The sequence below is a fragment of the Nicrophorus vespilloides genome, unplaced genomic scaffold (genome assembly GCF_001412225.1).
Source record: "Nicrophorus vespilloides isolate i.1.1-1 unplaced genomic scaffold, Nicve_v1.0, whole genome shotgun sequence".
NCBI lineage: Eukaryota > Metazoa > Arthropoda > Insecta > Coleoptera > Silphidae > Nicrophorus > Nicrophorus vespilloides.
The window spans coordinates 43,259-63,034 of record NW_017099067.1 but is presented as its reverse complement, the minus strand read 5'-3'; the positions used below and the strand labels follow the sequence as shown (position 1 = coordinate 63,034).

Sequence of the window (19,776 nt, the reverse complement as noted above, 5' to 3'; positions counted from 1 at the left end):
GAGACAAAGTTCAAGGCCAAAGTACATGTTTTGATGTAAATCCGGATTGATGGCTGCAATTCCAAGCGCAGTGCAGTTCTTCCCACGAATGACACATGCATGATGGGTGGAAGCACTCGTGTATATGCAGTAACAAAACAGGAAGCAAAAAAAAAACTGGACGAGAGAGCAAAACATTTTAAAATTAATGCTCGCAGTCTGAGCTTCTCTCGGAGGTGTACATGTGAATCTGTGTGTGTGCGTATGAATGTGTACACTTCGGGTCCGTTTTGTATAGTTTATGAAGTAAGTGGAGGTAATACATCACATGCACGGGGAGGCACATTTTGCATTCACCATTTTCTTGTTGCTTTTATTCGTCGGAGCAACGCTTTGTACAGCGCGCATAATACAAGAAAAGCCGAAGAGCATGAGAAGGTTATGATGTATGAGCCTCCGAAAAGCTTTTAATAATTGTATTCAAGCATTCCAATAAAACTACTCAAAAATTATGTAATATTTTAAGATAATTAAGACAAATTACGCTATTATAATAAAATTGTTCTATTTAAGCTCTCCTATGTATCCCAGTTTTCTTTATTCCTAAACGACAAATACGAATATTTTCGTTAAAATCCGCTACAAGTAGATATACGAATTGCAGCGAATTGAAAATCGTCTTTATTTCAATTGGATTAAATCTATTTTGGTGTAAAGAGCCATTTTTTTAAGATACGCGTAAGAGCCGCACGTAACAATACACACGCAATTTTTAGGAGTGAAATTAATTTTACAACATAAAATTTACCAATATTTACATATCTCGATGTAAAGGGATTCTTGGATTCAAATTACTAATTACAGATTGAAGAACATTTATTTATTTGTAAAAATAATGAGCTAAGAAAGTAAATAGTTTATTTATATGATTATCATGAATTATTTCATAATTATGAGAATCAATATCAGTTTAACTGAATTATCTCTCTCTCTGCATCATAAATATTAGTGGGAAATCCAAATGTGAAATGCATCATGCTTCCATTTCAATTACCGGATCAATGCAGTAAATGTATTTCCATGTTAGAGCCATTTATTGGCAGTCAATGGAAACTGCGTATTGACTTCTTTATGTTCTGTACAACCATAATAATCCTGTTTCACGTTTTATTATTCCACACAAAAAAAAAAAAAAGATTTGTGATTACTATTTACAAATGAGTGTTTGTTTGGTATCAGATACAAATATGTAGGGCATGTAGTATGGATGTTGGTGACTATAATATACATTTTAAGATTTGAGCGACCTAAACAAAGTTTAAATTTGGCGCATCTTTAGTATCAAAATGTAATGCAAATACTGTAAACCTTACATTACATTTTCAATTTGCTTAAGAAATAAATCTTAATAACATTGATTAATATAATAAAACGATAAAATAACGTTGTTCAATTAAATTGGTTTAAATGTAAAACAAAACAAAATAAACAATATACATTAGGTATAATAAAAGTTGGAAATGTGAATTTAATTGAAAAATATGAAATTGTTACCTTTTATTTTTCAATTAACAACATATAATATTGAATATACATAGCAAACATTATTAAACCGAAAAGAATTGAAAGTAAAATTAAAGGGAAATTTATTTGAATAATATATTTTTATTTACATTCGCAATTATTGAAATGAATTCAATTAATTTACGAGTAATCGTATACGTGCACTATTTATATTATAATAATTGAAATACGTTTAAATGCAATGTTTTTTTTAATTACAAAACGTGTGAATTTATTGATGATTTTTGTTGTTGTTTTTATAGGTAAACCATTACCGATGGTGATTTGGTATAGGAATGAGCTGCTCATGAGTAACACGAGCGTCGCATTACCATCCGGAAGTACGACTCACGTTCGAAGCGAGTTGCGGATTTCCAATTTGGGGCGTCGCGACGTCCACTCGGAGCTCACGTGTCAGGCGTCCAACAACCCCAGGACCCCGCCGCTCGCCTCCACCCTTCACGTAGACATGAACTGTAAGTAACGAAACACCATCTAACTATGTTTACAGACGAAAACAATGGGGTAAAAAATATATATAGTTGAATGAGTGTTTCCTTTTAACTATAAATCTATTGAAGATTCTTTTGATCCCTTAATTGTAACGACTGCAATTGAATCACATAAAATTACAGTTAACGTAACGTAACGTAACCGAGATTAGTTAACGAACATAATACACTCGGTCCTCTTTTTATGCGGTTTTGAAGTTATGCGGTTTTTATTTCAATTTTGACACGTTTTGACACAAACCATTTCATCGAAAAAGATGATAATTCTGAACGAGCATTCAAGTTTCAACGCGAGCTTCAGAATTGCATTTCTGGATATCGGGAATTGTACAAAAAAAGTAGCAAAGCCATCGCAAAGTTTAATCAACATGCGAAGTTGAGACTAATTTTACTTGTGAAGAATCATTATCTTGAGGGCATAGATCTGATATGCTGACTATCTCTTCTAGTGATGAAAGTGATTTCAAACCAGTTCGCAAATTATGCCGATCACACTCATATAGCGATGATAATTCTAAAGAAAAAAATGTGAAGAAATATTAACTTTCATAAAAAAATTCTGTATTTTTTTTTGTAAATTTTTTCCGTATACATTTAGAAGAAATATGTTAAGATTATATATTTCTGAAATTTAATAAATTTGTCTATGATTGTTAACGTTTTTATAAAAATATGAATAAACATTTCAGAAAGAATATAGTAAGACTAATTAGTTTTCTGAAATTTAATGAACCCTTTTTTATGCGATTTTCGGTATATTCTAACTCATTGATTTATTTTTTTGCGGTTTTAAAAAAATATTGAACGTATCCTTTATTTCTATACGTGTGTCTAGTCCTTTTTTGTGCGATTTATTTGTATGTATGTATTTTAACGTATCTACCGCATAAAAAGAGAATCAAGTGTACATAATTGCGCATTCAGTTAGCATCGAAATTACGCTGTTTTTTTGTCTTTTAATTCGCACGAGTACGTTGATGTTCATACGAACATGCACTTTGTTTTTGTTTATCAAATTCATAAGCATATATAAATTTCTTTATTATTTCTATCAAATACTTATATTATTATAGTTTTTCATAAAATAAGTTTATGAAACAAAAAATAGATTAAAAAGCATCAATCTAACTTACACGTAAGTTAAATTCGCAATATGAATGCTCCGTGTATAACAGCCATCTTCGTACGTTATTACGAATAATATTAATGGAAACCGAAAAAAGAATTCTAATTACTCTGATTTACTAGTGCCTAGGGCCCACGATATTGTTAACGTGGAACACATATTTAGAATTTAGAAAATTTTCTTCTTGTTTCTTATAAATTTTCCTCGATCTCATTTTTTTTTGTTAAATTTCGAAAACAGTTTTCATAGAAAAGTTTTTCGACCGTTTTTTTTTTGAAAAAGTCAATTTTTTGTACAAACTTCAAAATTTGGGTTTTGATAGATATTTGATATAATTTTCCAATCCATCAAATCTTAAGTATGTTTCAAACAAGTTCATAGAAGTAAATAATGTCTGCATTGTTTAGAAAACTTGTAATCATGAATAACTTATATTAGTCATTTAAAACATAGATATTTTTAGTAAATCAGATAGTAGCAACATTAGGAATTTCATCTGTAAGTTTATTGTTTTAGAATGTTATCAGACATGGATTGAAGTGGTATTAAATTTAGTAATTTTAGAGTAAGTCTTCTACGCGTTAATTCTTAAGATGTATATAGTAGTAGCCGACATATTAAATCCTACTTATCTACTTATAATTTACTTCAATTGATGACTTCTGTAAATATCGATTTTGATGCTTTCATTTCAAAGTCTATGACATTTCCAACTACAAATTGCACCAGACTTTGTATATTTTTCGTAACATTGCAATGTTTTATGAGCCCTCCTGGAAAGTATTTGCTGATCCATAGATATAAACATTCCATGCAGACACGCAACTTAATTAGCGAGCTAGCAATTCCGGTTGTCTAATAAGCGTAACTAATTGCGTATAAATCTGGGGGTCGTATGTACGCGTCTCTGGGACTTCCTCAAGCAGTTAATATTTTACGACTTTCGTGGATAATCAATAGAAATTTCTCAACGAAATTTACAGCGAACGTGCGATTAAATTCACCGCTCCTTCCTCTTTTTTTTTATCTCTCTCTCACGTGCACATTCAAGGTTTTTGTTCAATATCTAAATTGGAATATTCAATGTTGGTCGTTTAAATAACTGATTGCATACTGAAACTTTAATTAAAAACCATCAATTACGTCCCGTGCATAATTTAATCCATACATCCGTAACTACTTTGGATCGTGAATAAGTTATGGTTCTGCAGGAATTCTTGGGAAATAATTGTAATGGCAATGTGTTACATAACTAAATGTAACAATTGCTTTTCCAACAATCAATAATAGTTAATTTCAAATCGATTACAGTTAAATTTAAATAAGAACTCTGTAACACGACAGCGCCCGTGTACAAAAAACAAGATTATTATAAATACAAGATTCAGCAGGCTTGGGCGTAAGTCCATGACGTGGGAAGGTTCAGGGCGCCACTTCCTTTTATCGAGAGGAATAACTCTTATAACTTTTTCTTCGGATCAGCACACTTCTTCTCCGACGGTGGGCCTTAGCTCCTCTAGACCACCAACACCGTCCTCTTGGACCTTACAAATATATATTGATATCTTCTCAACTGGAGATCTTGACCACGTTACAACTCGTAATTAGTCTAATTTGAAGTTTTCAAGATAACGTTTCGATAAGCTTCAAAATCTAATCAATTAAAATGTTTTTATAAGCTACTTAGGTCATAATATATAAGTTTTATAACAATTTCTAAGAACTTATTAGAAATTTACTTAAGATTTTTTGTATTTGAAAATTCTATCAAATATCTATCAAAGCCTTAGTGATTTAATGATTATTTCAAATACCGGATTTTCGAATCATAACGATAACTTGATTGAGGAAAATTTATAAAGAACAAAAAGAAATTTTTCTAAAATGTTGTCCCTAGACAATAGTATCTGAGAGTACAGTATATATTTACATTTTTAAACATTTGAAAAACCGGTTTTTAAACATTTGAAAAACCGGTTTTGTTGTTGTAGGAAAATCAAATTTTGCAATAATTTCTTTTTCGATTTCCAATAATATTAATCTATATGCATATTGCGACAATCATATGCATATAAATAATGTTCGCAATGCAGAGAGTGTGTATTGCAATTAGTAATTTAATTGTAAATAGAACAATACATTATGCAATGCCCAGTTGGGGATCTGCTCGCTGTTTGCCTTTTCCCGCGTTACGTAATTGCTGGCGGCGCCCTGCTAATTCCGACATTATTCACATTTAATCCGTCCCCATCATAGTGTGTGTACGTTCTTTATCTTCAGCTCCCCTAAGTGTCTGTCTTCGTAGGCATTCGCAAATCTTCTTTCCGTTTTCTCCCGTCATTGTGTTTGTTCTCTCCATAAAATATATTTACTTCCATTTTCTTACTTTTTTTTTAATTTTTAGATGAAATTCGGAGATTTAATTTTTAATTCCGCATTTCGGAGAAGAAGGCGGAACATCATAATTCGCGTGCAGAGCAGATAAGAAGAATTACGAGTTCACTTTATTTTCTTGTTTTGTTGCTCCGACGCGCGCGCAAACTTTAATTGAATTCATTAAAAATGAACGTAAAGTAATAAGCGAAAAGAAGACCACTCAATTTCGCTGAAACTTGAAAAAAAATGCACTAATCCAAGTCACCATTTATTAATTTTACATGAAAAATAAAACAAAATAATTAGCTTCAGTTTTAAGTAAATGAAATTAAACGTGTCCTATATCGAATTTTATCGCTCGACAATAAATTCAGATATAAAAATTGTGATTGTTTCTGCAGGAAAAATATATAAAAGTTTTATGGAAATTACGTTGTTGTGATTCAATGACGAATTGGACTTTTTACTATCAGCTTTTTTTTTTTTAGACTCGATTAATTTGATTTCGAAATAACCGTATAAGCAGTAAGGATGTAGATGCGAAGAAAATGTGTGTTTGCTCTGTTTGATCAATTTGCAATTTTTGGTGTGAGATGATAAATGAAATTAGTATGTGGAAAATGTTTATCGTTGGTGTCTGTGGTAAAGTGCGAACGTCGTTGATCGAAATAAGTTTCAGTTGCAAACAAACAATCTAACGAGGTTAGACTTTTGCCAGCTACATTTGCAGTCTGTCGACTGGAAGCTGTAAGTTCGCTGCGATGTTTGCCTCTGTTCCATTCTTTTTTTTTTTGGCAAACGTACACAGGGTTTGTTGTAAGGAGAAAAACGAAGGATATACACATATAAAGGAATACAAATCAAATGAATTCACGTAACGTCCTGCCAGGAAGAAAGCAAATGTACACTACACAGTTTGACCGGAAATAAAAGGACTTTTGTGCTTGGATATTTGTAGTGGCACATATGACTTATGATATATTGCTTTGAAAGATTTTATACACATCGGTTTAACAATACTATTTTAAGATATATTTTACAAAATATTCCTTTAAGTCGATATTTTCATCATAAACTATTATTCTAATATTTTCAACAATTCATACAATTTATCTTAAATACTTCAATAATGTAATGTAAATTACTAAAATTAATGATAAAATGCTAAAAATTGAGCTAGAGCATAAAGTTTTTAGGATAAAGCAGAAAACTTTTTATATAGACGTTTGCTTTATTTCATTAAATAATTATTTATAAATTCTTAATTCAAATCTAAATTCTCGAATTAATTTGTGATTTCAAAAAATTAATGAAATTTCAAAGAAATTCAAATTTTATGTTTTTTTTATAAATAATCTAATCGTCTTTGCTGACTATTGAATTTGTTCAGCCTTTACTGTAATTTATTGACTTTCCATCACACTCTTGATAAATACGTATTTTTTAGATTAAAATCTAAATTCTCGAATGAATATGATTAAAATTAATGTGTGATTTCAAAAATATTTCATAGAAAACACATAGAATTTGAAATAGTTCATGATTCTTTTCAATCCCAATCAATTACAAATAATGTTATATAAACTAGTCGTCCTTGCTCAAATTTATGCCTTACTCTCTAGATCAGTGATTCCTAAAGTGGTCTATATCGACCCCCAGGGGTCTATGACAACCTGCAAGGGGTCTACGTCAGCGAAAAAACATTTTGGGGGTCCACGATTGTGGATCTCAACATACACTGATAGTACTTATTTACTTATATTAGACTATCTTATAATATAAAGACATATACATTATTTATAAAAGTACCTATGAAGTAAAAAAATATTATATATGTTTATAAAATTGTATAAGTTGTAGGATGTAGGCATTCGATTTGTGGTCGCAATACATTTTGAACTTGTAAAAACCTATACATAATGATATACCAGTATCATCTTGTTACAAGCATACGCGCAGTCTCAGAGCAAAGATCTTAATAATTATAAAGATCCAGGGGGTCTACCCAAAACCGAAAAACATGGCAAGGGGTCTACGATACAAAAAAGTTTGGGAACCTCTGTTCTAGATAGATACGTATTTTCTATATTCATTCATATATTTTGAAGAGTAATGTTTCATAATTTGTACTGAATTGTACATTTTATTTACTCTTAGATTCAATATAAAAGCTATTGATTAATATAATAGTATGATCAATGTTGATTATCATTGCTAAATTAAATTGATTTAAAATTGTATGTTTTATTCAAACAATTTAAAGTATGCTAAAGCTATTATTTACTCCTTCTTCATTCGATCTGCTTTCATGCTAACAATTACGATTTTACAATACGTCGTATATAAAAGATCTAGATTGTTGAGAGCCCGATTTCGTATCTAGCTGTAAAATGCTTGTGTCCTGGAGATTCCATTGATTTTGCGACCGTTTTTCCGCTGCCCTTTTCGCTGTTTCTTTCTCTCTCTCTCTCTCTCTCTTTATCGTTTTGTACGTGTTAGTTGTTGTTTATCTCTCTTTTTATTTTGGCTGGACTCTATTTACTTTTGTCTGCTTTTCCAGTTGGTCCGCTCGACGTAAAGATCCTTGGTGCAAATCAGCCGCTCTCGGCCGGAAGAAGATACGATCTGCTGTGTCAAAGTTCAGGCTCGAGGCCACCGGCCAGCATAACTTGGTGGCGGAACGGACAGAGGCTGGATAGGACCAAAGAGACGGTAAATATATGGGCATACATGAATTCAATTCCTATACTCTACCCACATCTACACACACGCAGACACCTTCTACATCCTATCCTATCTCATGTTCATCCTCCTATTTTGTTCCTCCAAACAAACTAAAAACAAACTGCATTGTGCAAATACTTAAAGAGATTACAAAGCGCAAAAGTTAAACTATAAATTCGACTGAAAAAAAGTATTTATTTAGGAAACGCATATTCTGACTACTTTTATATATAACCAAATTAGCAGATTGTTCTAATTGAAATCATCAATCAAGTATGTAAATCCATGCTAATTATGTATTAATTGTGTTTCCAACTTCATTTATTCTATATTTTTATTTTGCAATTAATCAATAATCACATATACAAATATGTGATAAATAAAACGCACGAAAATATAAATAAATTCAAATATCCAGAGTTTTTTTTTTATTATGCCATTAAACTTATACAATTTTTACGCTTTTTTTTTGTTTTGGTTTCATGCGCATTTCGCAATATATTGTGTAATGTTCAGTTGACGTTTGCTATTACAATTGCAATATTTTATTAAATATATAGATATACTGTGGTGAAATGTGTGCAGCACATAAATAATAAATATTTAGGGGTCGGTGGAAGATATTTCTGCAATTTTTTATTTGTTCGTCGTGTTTGGCTTTAGAGTTATGTTGGAGAAAATGAGGAATTATTACCGTTGACTGCGGCTTTATCGTCTGGAAAAGTTGGCGTGTGTGTGTTGTGTCCATTTCGCACCTATACGATAGCATCAGATTTTCGTTCTATTCCGAAGGCCCTCCAGTTTTCTTTATATTTTTTTCCTCCGTGAAGGCGAATGTTTCTGGCGAGAGGTGGATTGGACCAATGAATTCGGTTCTTATAGTCGGGGATTAGGAAAGTTGTCAAGTACACACACATATACACACACGCTGGGTAAGAGGAGAAGACCAAGGGGATAGACGTTGTGAGGTTGATAGTGGAGTGAGTGGTGAGGAGGAAGAGAAGGGCTCGAGAAAATCAATTTGGAGAAGTAAGTTTCAACACAAATACCACCTGCTACGGCGTCCTGAATACCTATGGGTCTAATATATCCATTCCATATAGATACATTCTCGTCGTACAGATACACGAGATTCATACACTTGCTTGGAATTTCCAGCACGATAATCAAATATCCTACAGCCTACTTCGTTATTGACACCCCGCCGATACTACCTGTACATCATTATACTTGACAGCTGTCAAAAAAGGCAATTACGTTTAATGTTCAGTATCATTTGATAAGTATTTATCTAGTAATGTACACAAATGACAGTGTATGATTGCATCTGATTACATAATCATCAATGACTACCAACTTACAATAAAACACTGGATTGTTGTGACTATTGGCATTTCTGACACATATTTGATATACAAAAATCGACTTTAAAGAAAAACCGGTTTCTCAAATCTTAATCTTTCGAAAAAACTTTCTAAATTCTAGAATATTACATAAAACTAGAACAGAATATAAGTGATTCATATGAAAAAAAAAAAAACGAATAACAATAAATGACTCTAAAATATCATTTTATTTCTCATTGTTAATCGTCTTTAGAGCATTGAATAATGAGTCCTTCTGTTTGTATCCTTTAATACTAAAGACTCCTTTTTTAAGCAAAATAAATTCACTTCTTTAGGTTCTTGAAGAGATTTTATGAATTGATTTTGGCAATTAAGAATAAGACTTAATTCCTTCCTAATTTTCTGTTTGTTTCATTAAATTATACAATATTACCATTTTTGTCAAAGTGTTTATGTTTTTGATGAAATAATTACAATAATTAATTAATATTTATATTTTTACATATAAACTAGGTTTTTCAAAGCCGAAAAAACTTAATATTTATGTAGCATTAAGTATTTTCGAAACGAGCCATAAACATTCTGAAGAATTTGAAATTTATTGTGTCTCTTTTTTTCTTCTTTCAGACATCGAATGACGGAAACACAACAACGAGTACGTTGTCTTTCGTTGCAAGCAAGGACGATGATGCCAAGTACTTGTCGTGTCGTGCCGAGAACAAAGTCTTGTCGTCGGAGGGCCTAGAGGACGGATGGAAATTAGAGATACACTGTGAGTAGTATCATCCAACTGTTATTGTTATTAGCGAAAGACTTCCGGTCTTCCGGGAAGCATATCCGGTACGAGTATATGGGTGTACACGTTCTGCACTCCCCCTTTCAAGGCTCGATAACGTTAATGTCCGTGAACGAATGCCTTGTCTTGTATACAGCCCGAAACTTTGGCCGCCATCGTTTCATATTACCCAAAAACTTTACTCTCAGACGTAACGGCAAAAACGACCATCAACAAGCGCCAACCTAAACAACTCTTCAACTTTAAAACGTCACTTTAAAATAATTCGCTTCGCGATTCTTTTCTCTCTTGCGACAGTCTCCATTAACTTTTAAACGTATTGAAATTTCCACACTTTCATCACGTTTCTTCTATAACTTGAAAAATTAATATAGTAAAATAAATTTAACAAATCGTGTCATTTTTTGTTGTTGTTGGAGTTATCGAAGTTAAGCAAATTGTTAGAAATAATTGCACAAATAATAAAGTAATGTAATTTACAGGTCTTTCAATTAATAAAACATGAAGTAAATACTTCAATGTAGAAATTTAATTTAATTAATAATAAATAACAAATTAAATTAAATATTGAAAGCAATTGTACAAATATTAATTTAAAAAAAAAACAATTGAATGTATTTTATGAATATAAAATCTGAAGTGAATATTTCATATTTCAGTTTATTCTACATAAAATATTACATTTCAATATTTTTTTTATATTTCCTGAAAATAAACGATATCAAAACTAATAAAAAAAATAGTTTCTCGGGTGATCCCGGGATTTTATAAACTGTCGGATAATCAATAACCCTAATAATTAATTTATTAATTTACTCTTAATAATATTACATATGTTAAGTGTTATCCTTTTAGTGCGCTAATTGTTAATTCTAAATAGATATGTGTATTATATATTTATGGCACTTATTACAAAAGGCTTGATTATCTATTACATTTCTTACAATAACTGTGTTTACTTTAGACAATAATCTAAATATTCGCGTTAAAGTTATTTGCAATGTAGCTGTTTTTATTTTTTTTTATTGCAATTTGTCAGTGCTGTAAACAAAAAAAAATATTTTAATTTAGTTTTGAAGGCATTAATCATGCAAACATGCGTATCGATCCGCATGCATACATTTATATTTCAATTCGTTACATTGCGAAATGAAAAATAATGAAAAAAATAAATAAATAGAGGCGAGTAATAAATAGTAAAACAAACACGTGTATATTTCAGTTTTAAATTTCAAGTGGAAAATGAATATCGGGTGTGCTTCGGTTTTGGGATTTACCCATCGCTGCGGAGGTACAATATAAATATATTTGTATTTAGGGTAAAATAAAATCGAAAATATTTGTTTGAATATTCATGCAATTTATATATCAATCTTTCGCCGTGGTTTTACTTGTTTTTGTTTTGTTTTTTTTGTTTGATGGCGAACAATGTTAATTAAAAACAAAAAAAATGGAAGCAAATAAATATGAATATCACCTCTTGCTTTCAAAACTAATATATAATAATAAAGTATATTTTATTATGAAATATAATATTGAAATCATAATTAATTTCCGTTATCTTATTACAAAATATTAGTATATAAATATTATTATCATTACCTTGATTAAAAATGTTGCGATAACAATGAAACCTCAGATCCACAAATATTTAGTGTACAAGTTCAATTGTCTGTTAAATTTCTTTTAGTTACAATTGCAATTTAATCGTGGGCCGTATAAATGGCGTCGTGGGCCAGATGAGGCCCGCGGGCCACCGTTGATATATTTTTTTTGTAAGTTTTCTAATATGGCACAAATATGCTTTCGTTCGATTTGATTGGATCAAAATTGGCACACTAATTACTCGATCTTCTTCAATTTCCATCTGTTCCTCCCAAACCCCCAATAAATAAATACGCAGACAAGGTTTCTTTGCTTCCTTTCTCTCATTCTTTTATTTATTTTTATGGCTATTTTTCTGTACGCAGTTGGCATTCTTGTCCTACTTACGTTTTCCTCTCTGCTCCTTTATTTGTTTTTATTGCGCTGTGTCCTTTTCTCGCTCCTCCGGTTTTTTTCCCCTTTTTTTTGTTTGCATTCCTGCTTCTCGGTCATAAAGAAAAGATACGACGCCGAGAACTGGGAGCAGATCGACATTTTCAATTCCGTAACAGTTTTTCCATCACAAATCTAATTTTCGACCGGACGATTTTTATTTCGTCGTCGCCCTCAAGACTTACTTTTGCCCTCCCTCCGCATTTCCATTGCACCAACTACTTTAGCGAAACCGCATATAAATAATTTACATTCCTGTTCGAATTCCACGTAAAACTACATATACATTGCCGTGCAAACATTAAATATTAACATTGTTTTAATGGACTTACATATTTCTCACACATTTTGAAACCGGGACTTACCGAAGACTTTAAAACATCATAGAAAAGAGTCTTAATTTATATCGAAGCGGTATATCAATTTTTAATCATAATTTTGCATAAATTTAATTTAGTTTCGAGATAGTAACAAAAACACAGTGGAATTCAATTTCATAATTTAGTGATTATTCGGTGCGATATACAAGTAGAACTGCAATGTTTCAAAATGCTTTATTTTTTTAAATTGGATTTTATTGAACCACAAGCAAAAAATGTTCGAAAACATTAAAATTTTCAATATGGCCACCTATAGCGCGAACTATGGTTCTGTTTGTCGACAAGCGAGTCGCACGCTGCAAGAAAGTGAACCTGCGGAATCTTCCTCCATTCACGAAGAAGAGCTTCCTTGAGCACATCAATACTCTGGTATTTTTTAGTTCTGACATTGCTCTGTAAAATTCCCCATACTAAGAAGTCGAGCAGATTTGCATCTGGTCACCGTGGCCATTGTTGGTTTTCGCGTGCTTTGTGTGATGGTGCAGAATCTTTTTGAAATATCCACTTTTTCTAACTGAAATATTTGGTTACCCGCGGCTTCAGAGCACCTTCCAAAACTTTTTCGTGATAGACATTCGCAACATCTCCTTCGCTCTATCGAGCCTAGTTTAGTCTTGTCCTTTTTGGAACTTGTAAGGCTTCACTTTGAATTCGTTGCCATTTGTCTTCCACTGCGTCACGGATTTCATTCAATTCGAGCCTTAACTTTCCGAACCACTCCTGCCACAGATGTAGTTTTTTCCAACCACCAAAATAGCATTTTGTAATACTACTTCGTTATAACATGGTTTGAGACACAACAGATTTATCACATTGAGATGTTCAAGTGCTGTAACAATAGCCATTGCCAATTTTTGGTTTTCCTCTCAAATATAGGACTATCAAACTATTGCGTTTGATTTTCATCACGGATATTTTTTTTCCAAAAAACTGAGTTGCAAATGCTTCCGCAGACTTGTAAATAATAAAAGCAGCTATCATTTGGTGAAATATGGACACAGTATTAACAGCGATTCGAAAGTTATAGCAGTTCAATTGGGCCATTGTGCATGGTTTCAATGAAACATACAAATCTATACAAAGAGATAATTTTAATTTGAAAATTGTTGCTAAATTTCTGTAATGTTATTTGATATTCACATCAGTTACGTTTGATATAATATTGATAATTCGTTCATTACAAAATACCTCCATGTTTTATTCGTTTATGCATAAATTTCAAAAAATTATATTTAAAATATACAAAATAATTAAAAATTTAAATTATTTTGAAAAAAAAATCTAATTTTAATTGCTAAAAACTGTTATAATATAAACAGAAATACTTCAAATAGTACGAGTAATGGATTTCGCCAATATTTTGCACTGTTTGAAACCGAAGTTACTGGAAAACACTCAAATTTCCATGTTTTATGTCGATTATTGACCGGTGTTCACATTATACAATTGTGCTTTGCATATTATTTGGCGCGCCGGAAAATTGAAATATAAATAATATATTAATTACAAAATAAATATTATACGCAATACGATTTATAACAAAGCACAAACAAATGAACAAATGAACAAATTCCATTTCATTAATAATACACAATAAAATCGAGTTTTATTATTGTAAACTGTACAAAATTTAAATCAAAGAAAATCAATGTGCAATAATAATGGTTTATTTGAGTGACTTTTACGGGTAAAATCGTCATTCTGCTGTGGAAAACCAGATAATTTCCCGGGAGATATTTATAAATTTAAACTACAAAAGATAGTAAACAAAAAGTTATCGCGATCGATGAAATAAGTTGATAATTAAAAATGCAGTCGACCAAGATTTAATTAAATTCCCGCTTGAACGGCGTTTCCTCCGATTTTTCGCGCTTATTAATTTTTTTCCCCTTATTATTACGTCGTGCTGCGGGTAAAACAAATAAGTAAGATAGATGTGATATCAATTTTTGTTTTGTAAACAGTAATAAAGAAAATAGGAACATACATAAACAGTGAGAGAGAGAGAGACAAAGGTTTAATTAATTTCGGACGGAGGCTAATGAAACGAAACGCAGCCTTATTTTGGGTTGTATTGGACAGGAAGCGGAAACAAACGGCCCTTTGTAACACACAGAGTGTATGTGTAAAAGAGAGAGAGAGAAGATAAGAAATGGCACACACATATGCTTTGAAATAGAAGGAGTGATCTTTACTTACTTCCGGGATAAATAAGTTTCGCGATAGCTCGGTTAACTTTACTCCGTTCGCTTTTGGTAATATTAAATTTTAATTGAAAACTATTAGCTTTCGAGGGAAGAAATGTTAAGCTTCTTTGCGGCCGTGCCGCACCTTAGTGCCACAACTTTATGGATTTTATATATAGGATGAAACGAGAAGAAACAGAGAGAGAGAGAGAGGAGAGTTGAGTTTCTTTCCGCTTTCGCGGGAAGCTCCGGCCAAGTTGCCGCCTGTATTTGAAAGTTGCAATTAGTAACAAGTTTTATTGAAAATAAAGGAGAATAATAGCAAAGTTGCTGCGGCGGCGATGGAGACGGCAACGAACTCGACGTAGGAAATTGAAAGAATTATTTTTTAATTGAAATTTACTTTTCCTTATATATTTTGTTCTTCTCTAGACAAAAGACTAAAGTCATGTCTCTGCAGTCTTTGTTTCGTATCTCATCATCAGTAGCTGTTACACTTGAAAGTTTGAGGTGTACGTCCTAGCTAATAAAATTAGGTATCTTGAATAACAATTTTTTGTTGTTAATGTACACAGTTGTATGAGTATTTTTGTGGTTTGATCTGTCGCAGCATTAATTACTATATTCTTGATTTAATAATTCGTTGTTTTCCAAGGGTTGACGATCAAATGAGGACACGTAATAAAAAACAAAAACAGAATTCAACTTGAAAATTATATATTAAAACAAAATGTATATACAAACTGTGTTCATGATACTGATTATATATTTCTATAAGCAAAAAAATGCACAGAATTTTTTTTATGTCGTATAATATTATTCACAATCTGTTCATCAATGTGAACATTGAGTAAATATAAGATCTCAGTTGACATTAAATGGATAATCTTTCCCAGTGGATAGTTACCATTATGATGATTTTGAACATTACTAATTGCTTAAATATTAAATCTAGTGGTTTGCAACGCTTCAGCCTGTTTGTGGTTTCAAAAGCTAGAACATTAGTATGCGACTCTAGTCTATCTTGGTACCTAGTACTAAATGTTGGAATTGTATCCTCGACCATATCTATATGAAGATCTTTGTATATTTTTTTATTCATGACGAACCATGGAGCGCTAATAATATTTTTTAGGCATTTTGATTGAAACCTTTGTATAATTTGTATGTTCGATTTATTTGCCGCACCCCACAATTGGATACCATACGTCTATACTGGTTTCAGTATTACTTTGTATATAAGTAATTTATTTTCCATTGATAATTCTGACCTTTTCCCTAGAAGCCAGTAGAGTTTTCTAAACTTTATTTCTAGTTGCTCCCTTTTAGCCTGAATGTGATCTTTCCATGTGAGTCTTCTGTCTAGACTCTAGATGCATGACTAGATATTTGACTTTTGTTGCTTTGGGCAGATCTTGTCCATTAAGTCTTACAGTTGGGCAGGTCTCTTTCTTTAGCGTGAATGTGATATGCAAGGATTTCATTTCGTTAACTGCTATTCTCCATTTTTTAAGCCATTCTTGTATCTTATCTAATTTTTCCTGTAGATATTCAGATGCTACTGCTGGATTCTCATCTGATGCCAAGATTGCTGTGTCATCAGCGAATGTTGCAATCGTAGTATTGTTAGTTTTAGGAATATCTGCCGTGTATAGAAGATAAAGCAGTGGTCTTAAAACACTTCCCTGCGACACCCTTGATTCTATTGGATATAAATCTGTGTATTCGTCTTATATTTTTACCTGAAACATTCTATTATCGATGTATGATTTTATTCTTTTAAAATAATTATATGGCAAGTTCTTCTTTATTTTGTACAGTAATCCGAGATGCAAAACTTTATCTAAAAAGGTAGCCGAGTAGTATCTTTTACTTTCCAAGTGTACAGAAATGAACACACGAATGTCCCGAAAGATCTAACTGGAACACCGGTTAAAATCGTGAGAATCCCGATTAATCAGTACATTTGGCAACAAGGGACATGCTTGAATTATTTATTCTAATTGAAAGTTGGAAAAAAATGATTTAATTTCTTCTTTTTTTACAAAGTTATAAAGTTTATTATACATAATGACATGTATCAGTCGGTTTTCAATGGACGAGAATGAAAATCGTGAATATTAAACGTAAAGCTATCATTTAAATGAGACTAATTGGAAAACGGAAATTAACAATTGCGAATTTTTAATTTTCCGTCCGCAAAGTAATTAAAATTAACAATTTATTGCGACAATTCTGTTGTTTGCATTTTCATTTTAATTAGTGAAACGTAATTCCGTGTGGCATTAATAACAATAGTCGTAAAATGCGATGCGAAAATATTCAAATAAGAGTCAATTAGACTTTCGGTCGCATCGAAATTAATTTTCGCGACGGATTTGTTTGAATGGCTGCGGGTGAATGTCGTTGCTGTTTGTTGGCCCCCTCACGAAACGTTAATGCCGCGTGTATTGGCGGCGATACGGCTAAAAGGGAACGGCTTAGAGGTTCAAAATGACAGTTTCCGGTGATATTATCCGAGCCAAATTAGGCATGGAGTTTGTGAAACAGTGTATATTATATACGAGAGAGAGGATGTGTATGTATGAGTGTATGAGAGAGACAGTAAAATTTCTGTGGTTCTGTTGCAGATACGCCAGAGGCGAAGATAATTCTGGGCACATCCCTAAATCCGGACAGCATCCGCGAAGGGACCGACGTCTACTTCGATTGCATCATCAACGCCCACCCCCATGTCTACAAAGTGGAGTGGAGACACGATGTAAGTAAACCAAAACCACCATTCATCCATCCATCCATCCATCCGTTAGTCTGTCCGTACCCATTCCAACCCCATCTATCCATCTGGTCCACGAGATGCGCCCATTCGACCCTAATCACGTTGCGCCCCGAAAACGAGCATTCCTCCACTAATTCACACATTGACATTTGAGACAATTCAGATGGCATTAATTGGGAGTGTAACTATTGCAGCACCCAATTGCTTTCAGACACGTTTCCGACATTCCCACTAAATCTTACTTCGTGCGCAATGCTTCATTATACAAAGTGCATACCATTACAAAATTCATCTTCACTCACATCTATTATTTCTCTTTACTTCTCCTCTCCTTAATAATAAAACTTGCAGTTATAATGGAAACTCTCAAATCTTTGAAACATGCTAAATATTAAGTATACAACTAATCAACTTGTTTCTTAACCTACATAAGAAACAAATAAATGTTAATCTAATTGAACATTCACGATTGCTTACAGACGTTATAATGACGATTTCTAGTGAAAATGCTTACTTTTACAAATTATTAATTCTATGAATCTTTTGAATTATTTTATATATTTTTTTAATCAAAAATTTCTAGTAGTTAAAAATTGAAAAAATTTGTAAACCAAAAATTTATTAAACTTTATCTGTTCTAAGGAGAGATCATCAACACTTCAATTTTCAACTTATAGAAGTTTTTGATTAAAATAATTCATAAATTTAAATTGATTTTGGTGATATTCGGGAATACACTACATTTATTTAGTTATAGAAATTGATAGATTTGGGAAACAATTATTTTTGTTATAAAAAAAAGTATAGATCTGATGTGAGTGTTTGAAAAATCATAAAGGCCCTAAGTAAACATTAAATTTGTATCAACTTATACTAATTGACATAATGTGGCTTTAATCAGTGCGAAATCATTTGAAAATTTTAAATGAAACTAAAGAAAAATCCAATTTTTAATAAGTAAAAAAAATATTATTTATATTAAACTTTGGAACTACAATACTTTATCAAATTATTATTACAGAATATTCAGCTATTATTTCCATTGTTTCATTAACAATTATTGCTCCTATTTTTTTTTCTAATTATTAGTAAATTAGTAGCCTAAATATTTCAAATAAAATTATGCTTTATCGACTTCTGTTCAACGAAAATTTAACAATTTTCAAACGCAAACTATTAATAAATAATTATTTGCATGTTCGGTTTTCATCACGAAAACACATATTATTATTTAATCATGATTTAATTGTTTATTACGAGAGAAACATTACAGTGATGCATTGAAAATGAAATATTTAAATATCGAAACGGAAAATAACAATAATATTAACATGCAGCTGATAAAAAAAAATTATAAAAATATAAAATTTGTAAACATAAAACTCTGCGATTCGCGTTAAAGTGATTAAACACTGGAGCACGCAATTTTTACAAAACTATGTACGTGTACATGCCTATATGCGTTGTGCTAAAAAAGAAATATATCAATTGTACTGTGCACGCGCACATAAAGTTTGTCCTGAAAATAGTGGGTGTGAAAGAAATCGATAAATATTTATGTGAAAGGAAATTATTATTTGTGCTGCAAAATAGGATATTTTAATATTTCAATCTCGACATCAAAAGCGTTTTAGTTTCAACTAAATTGATGTCTCCTTTATCAAAGAACATTGTTGTGTTTTGTTTCGTGACTTGCTTGTATCAATTTACTTGAAATTCGAAGTGCTTTTTCCATACATTTTATTTACTGGCAAAGCTATTTCCATTTCATATGAATAAAACAAATTCACGTAAAAAAAATTATTTATAATTATTATTAGTATTTATTCACTGTATATTTTATACATTTATAAATTTTCATAACAGCAAAATATCTTTTATAATTGTATTATGTTATTTGTAATAATTTTAAATATACAGGATATATACAGGTATATAAATAGAAGATAATTCTGGAAGTTGTTAATATTTC

At 31.5% G+C, this 19,776-nt stretch overlaps 1 protein-coding gene across 1 annotated transcript in view; it reads left to right on the top strand.

Moving 5' to 3' along the window:
* LOC108563941 (protein turtle) overlaps nt 1-19,776 on the top strand; it is a 43,055-nt gene that overhangs the window by 4,065 nt on the left and 19,214 nt on the right. The window contains exons 2-5 of the mRNA XM_017922786.1: nt 1,806-2,018; nt 8,117-8,268; nt 10,254-10,398; nt 17,656-17,786. Coding sequence (XP_017778275.1) covers nt 1,806-2,018; nt 8,117-8,268; nt 10,254-10,398; nt 17,656-17,786 — 641 coding nt within the window. The remainder of the gene's footprint in view (nt 1-1,805; nt 2,019-8,116; nt 8,269-10,253; nt 10,399-17,655; nt 17,787-19,776) is intronic.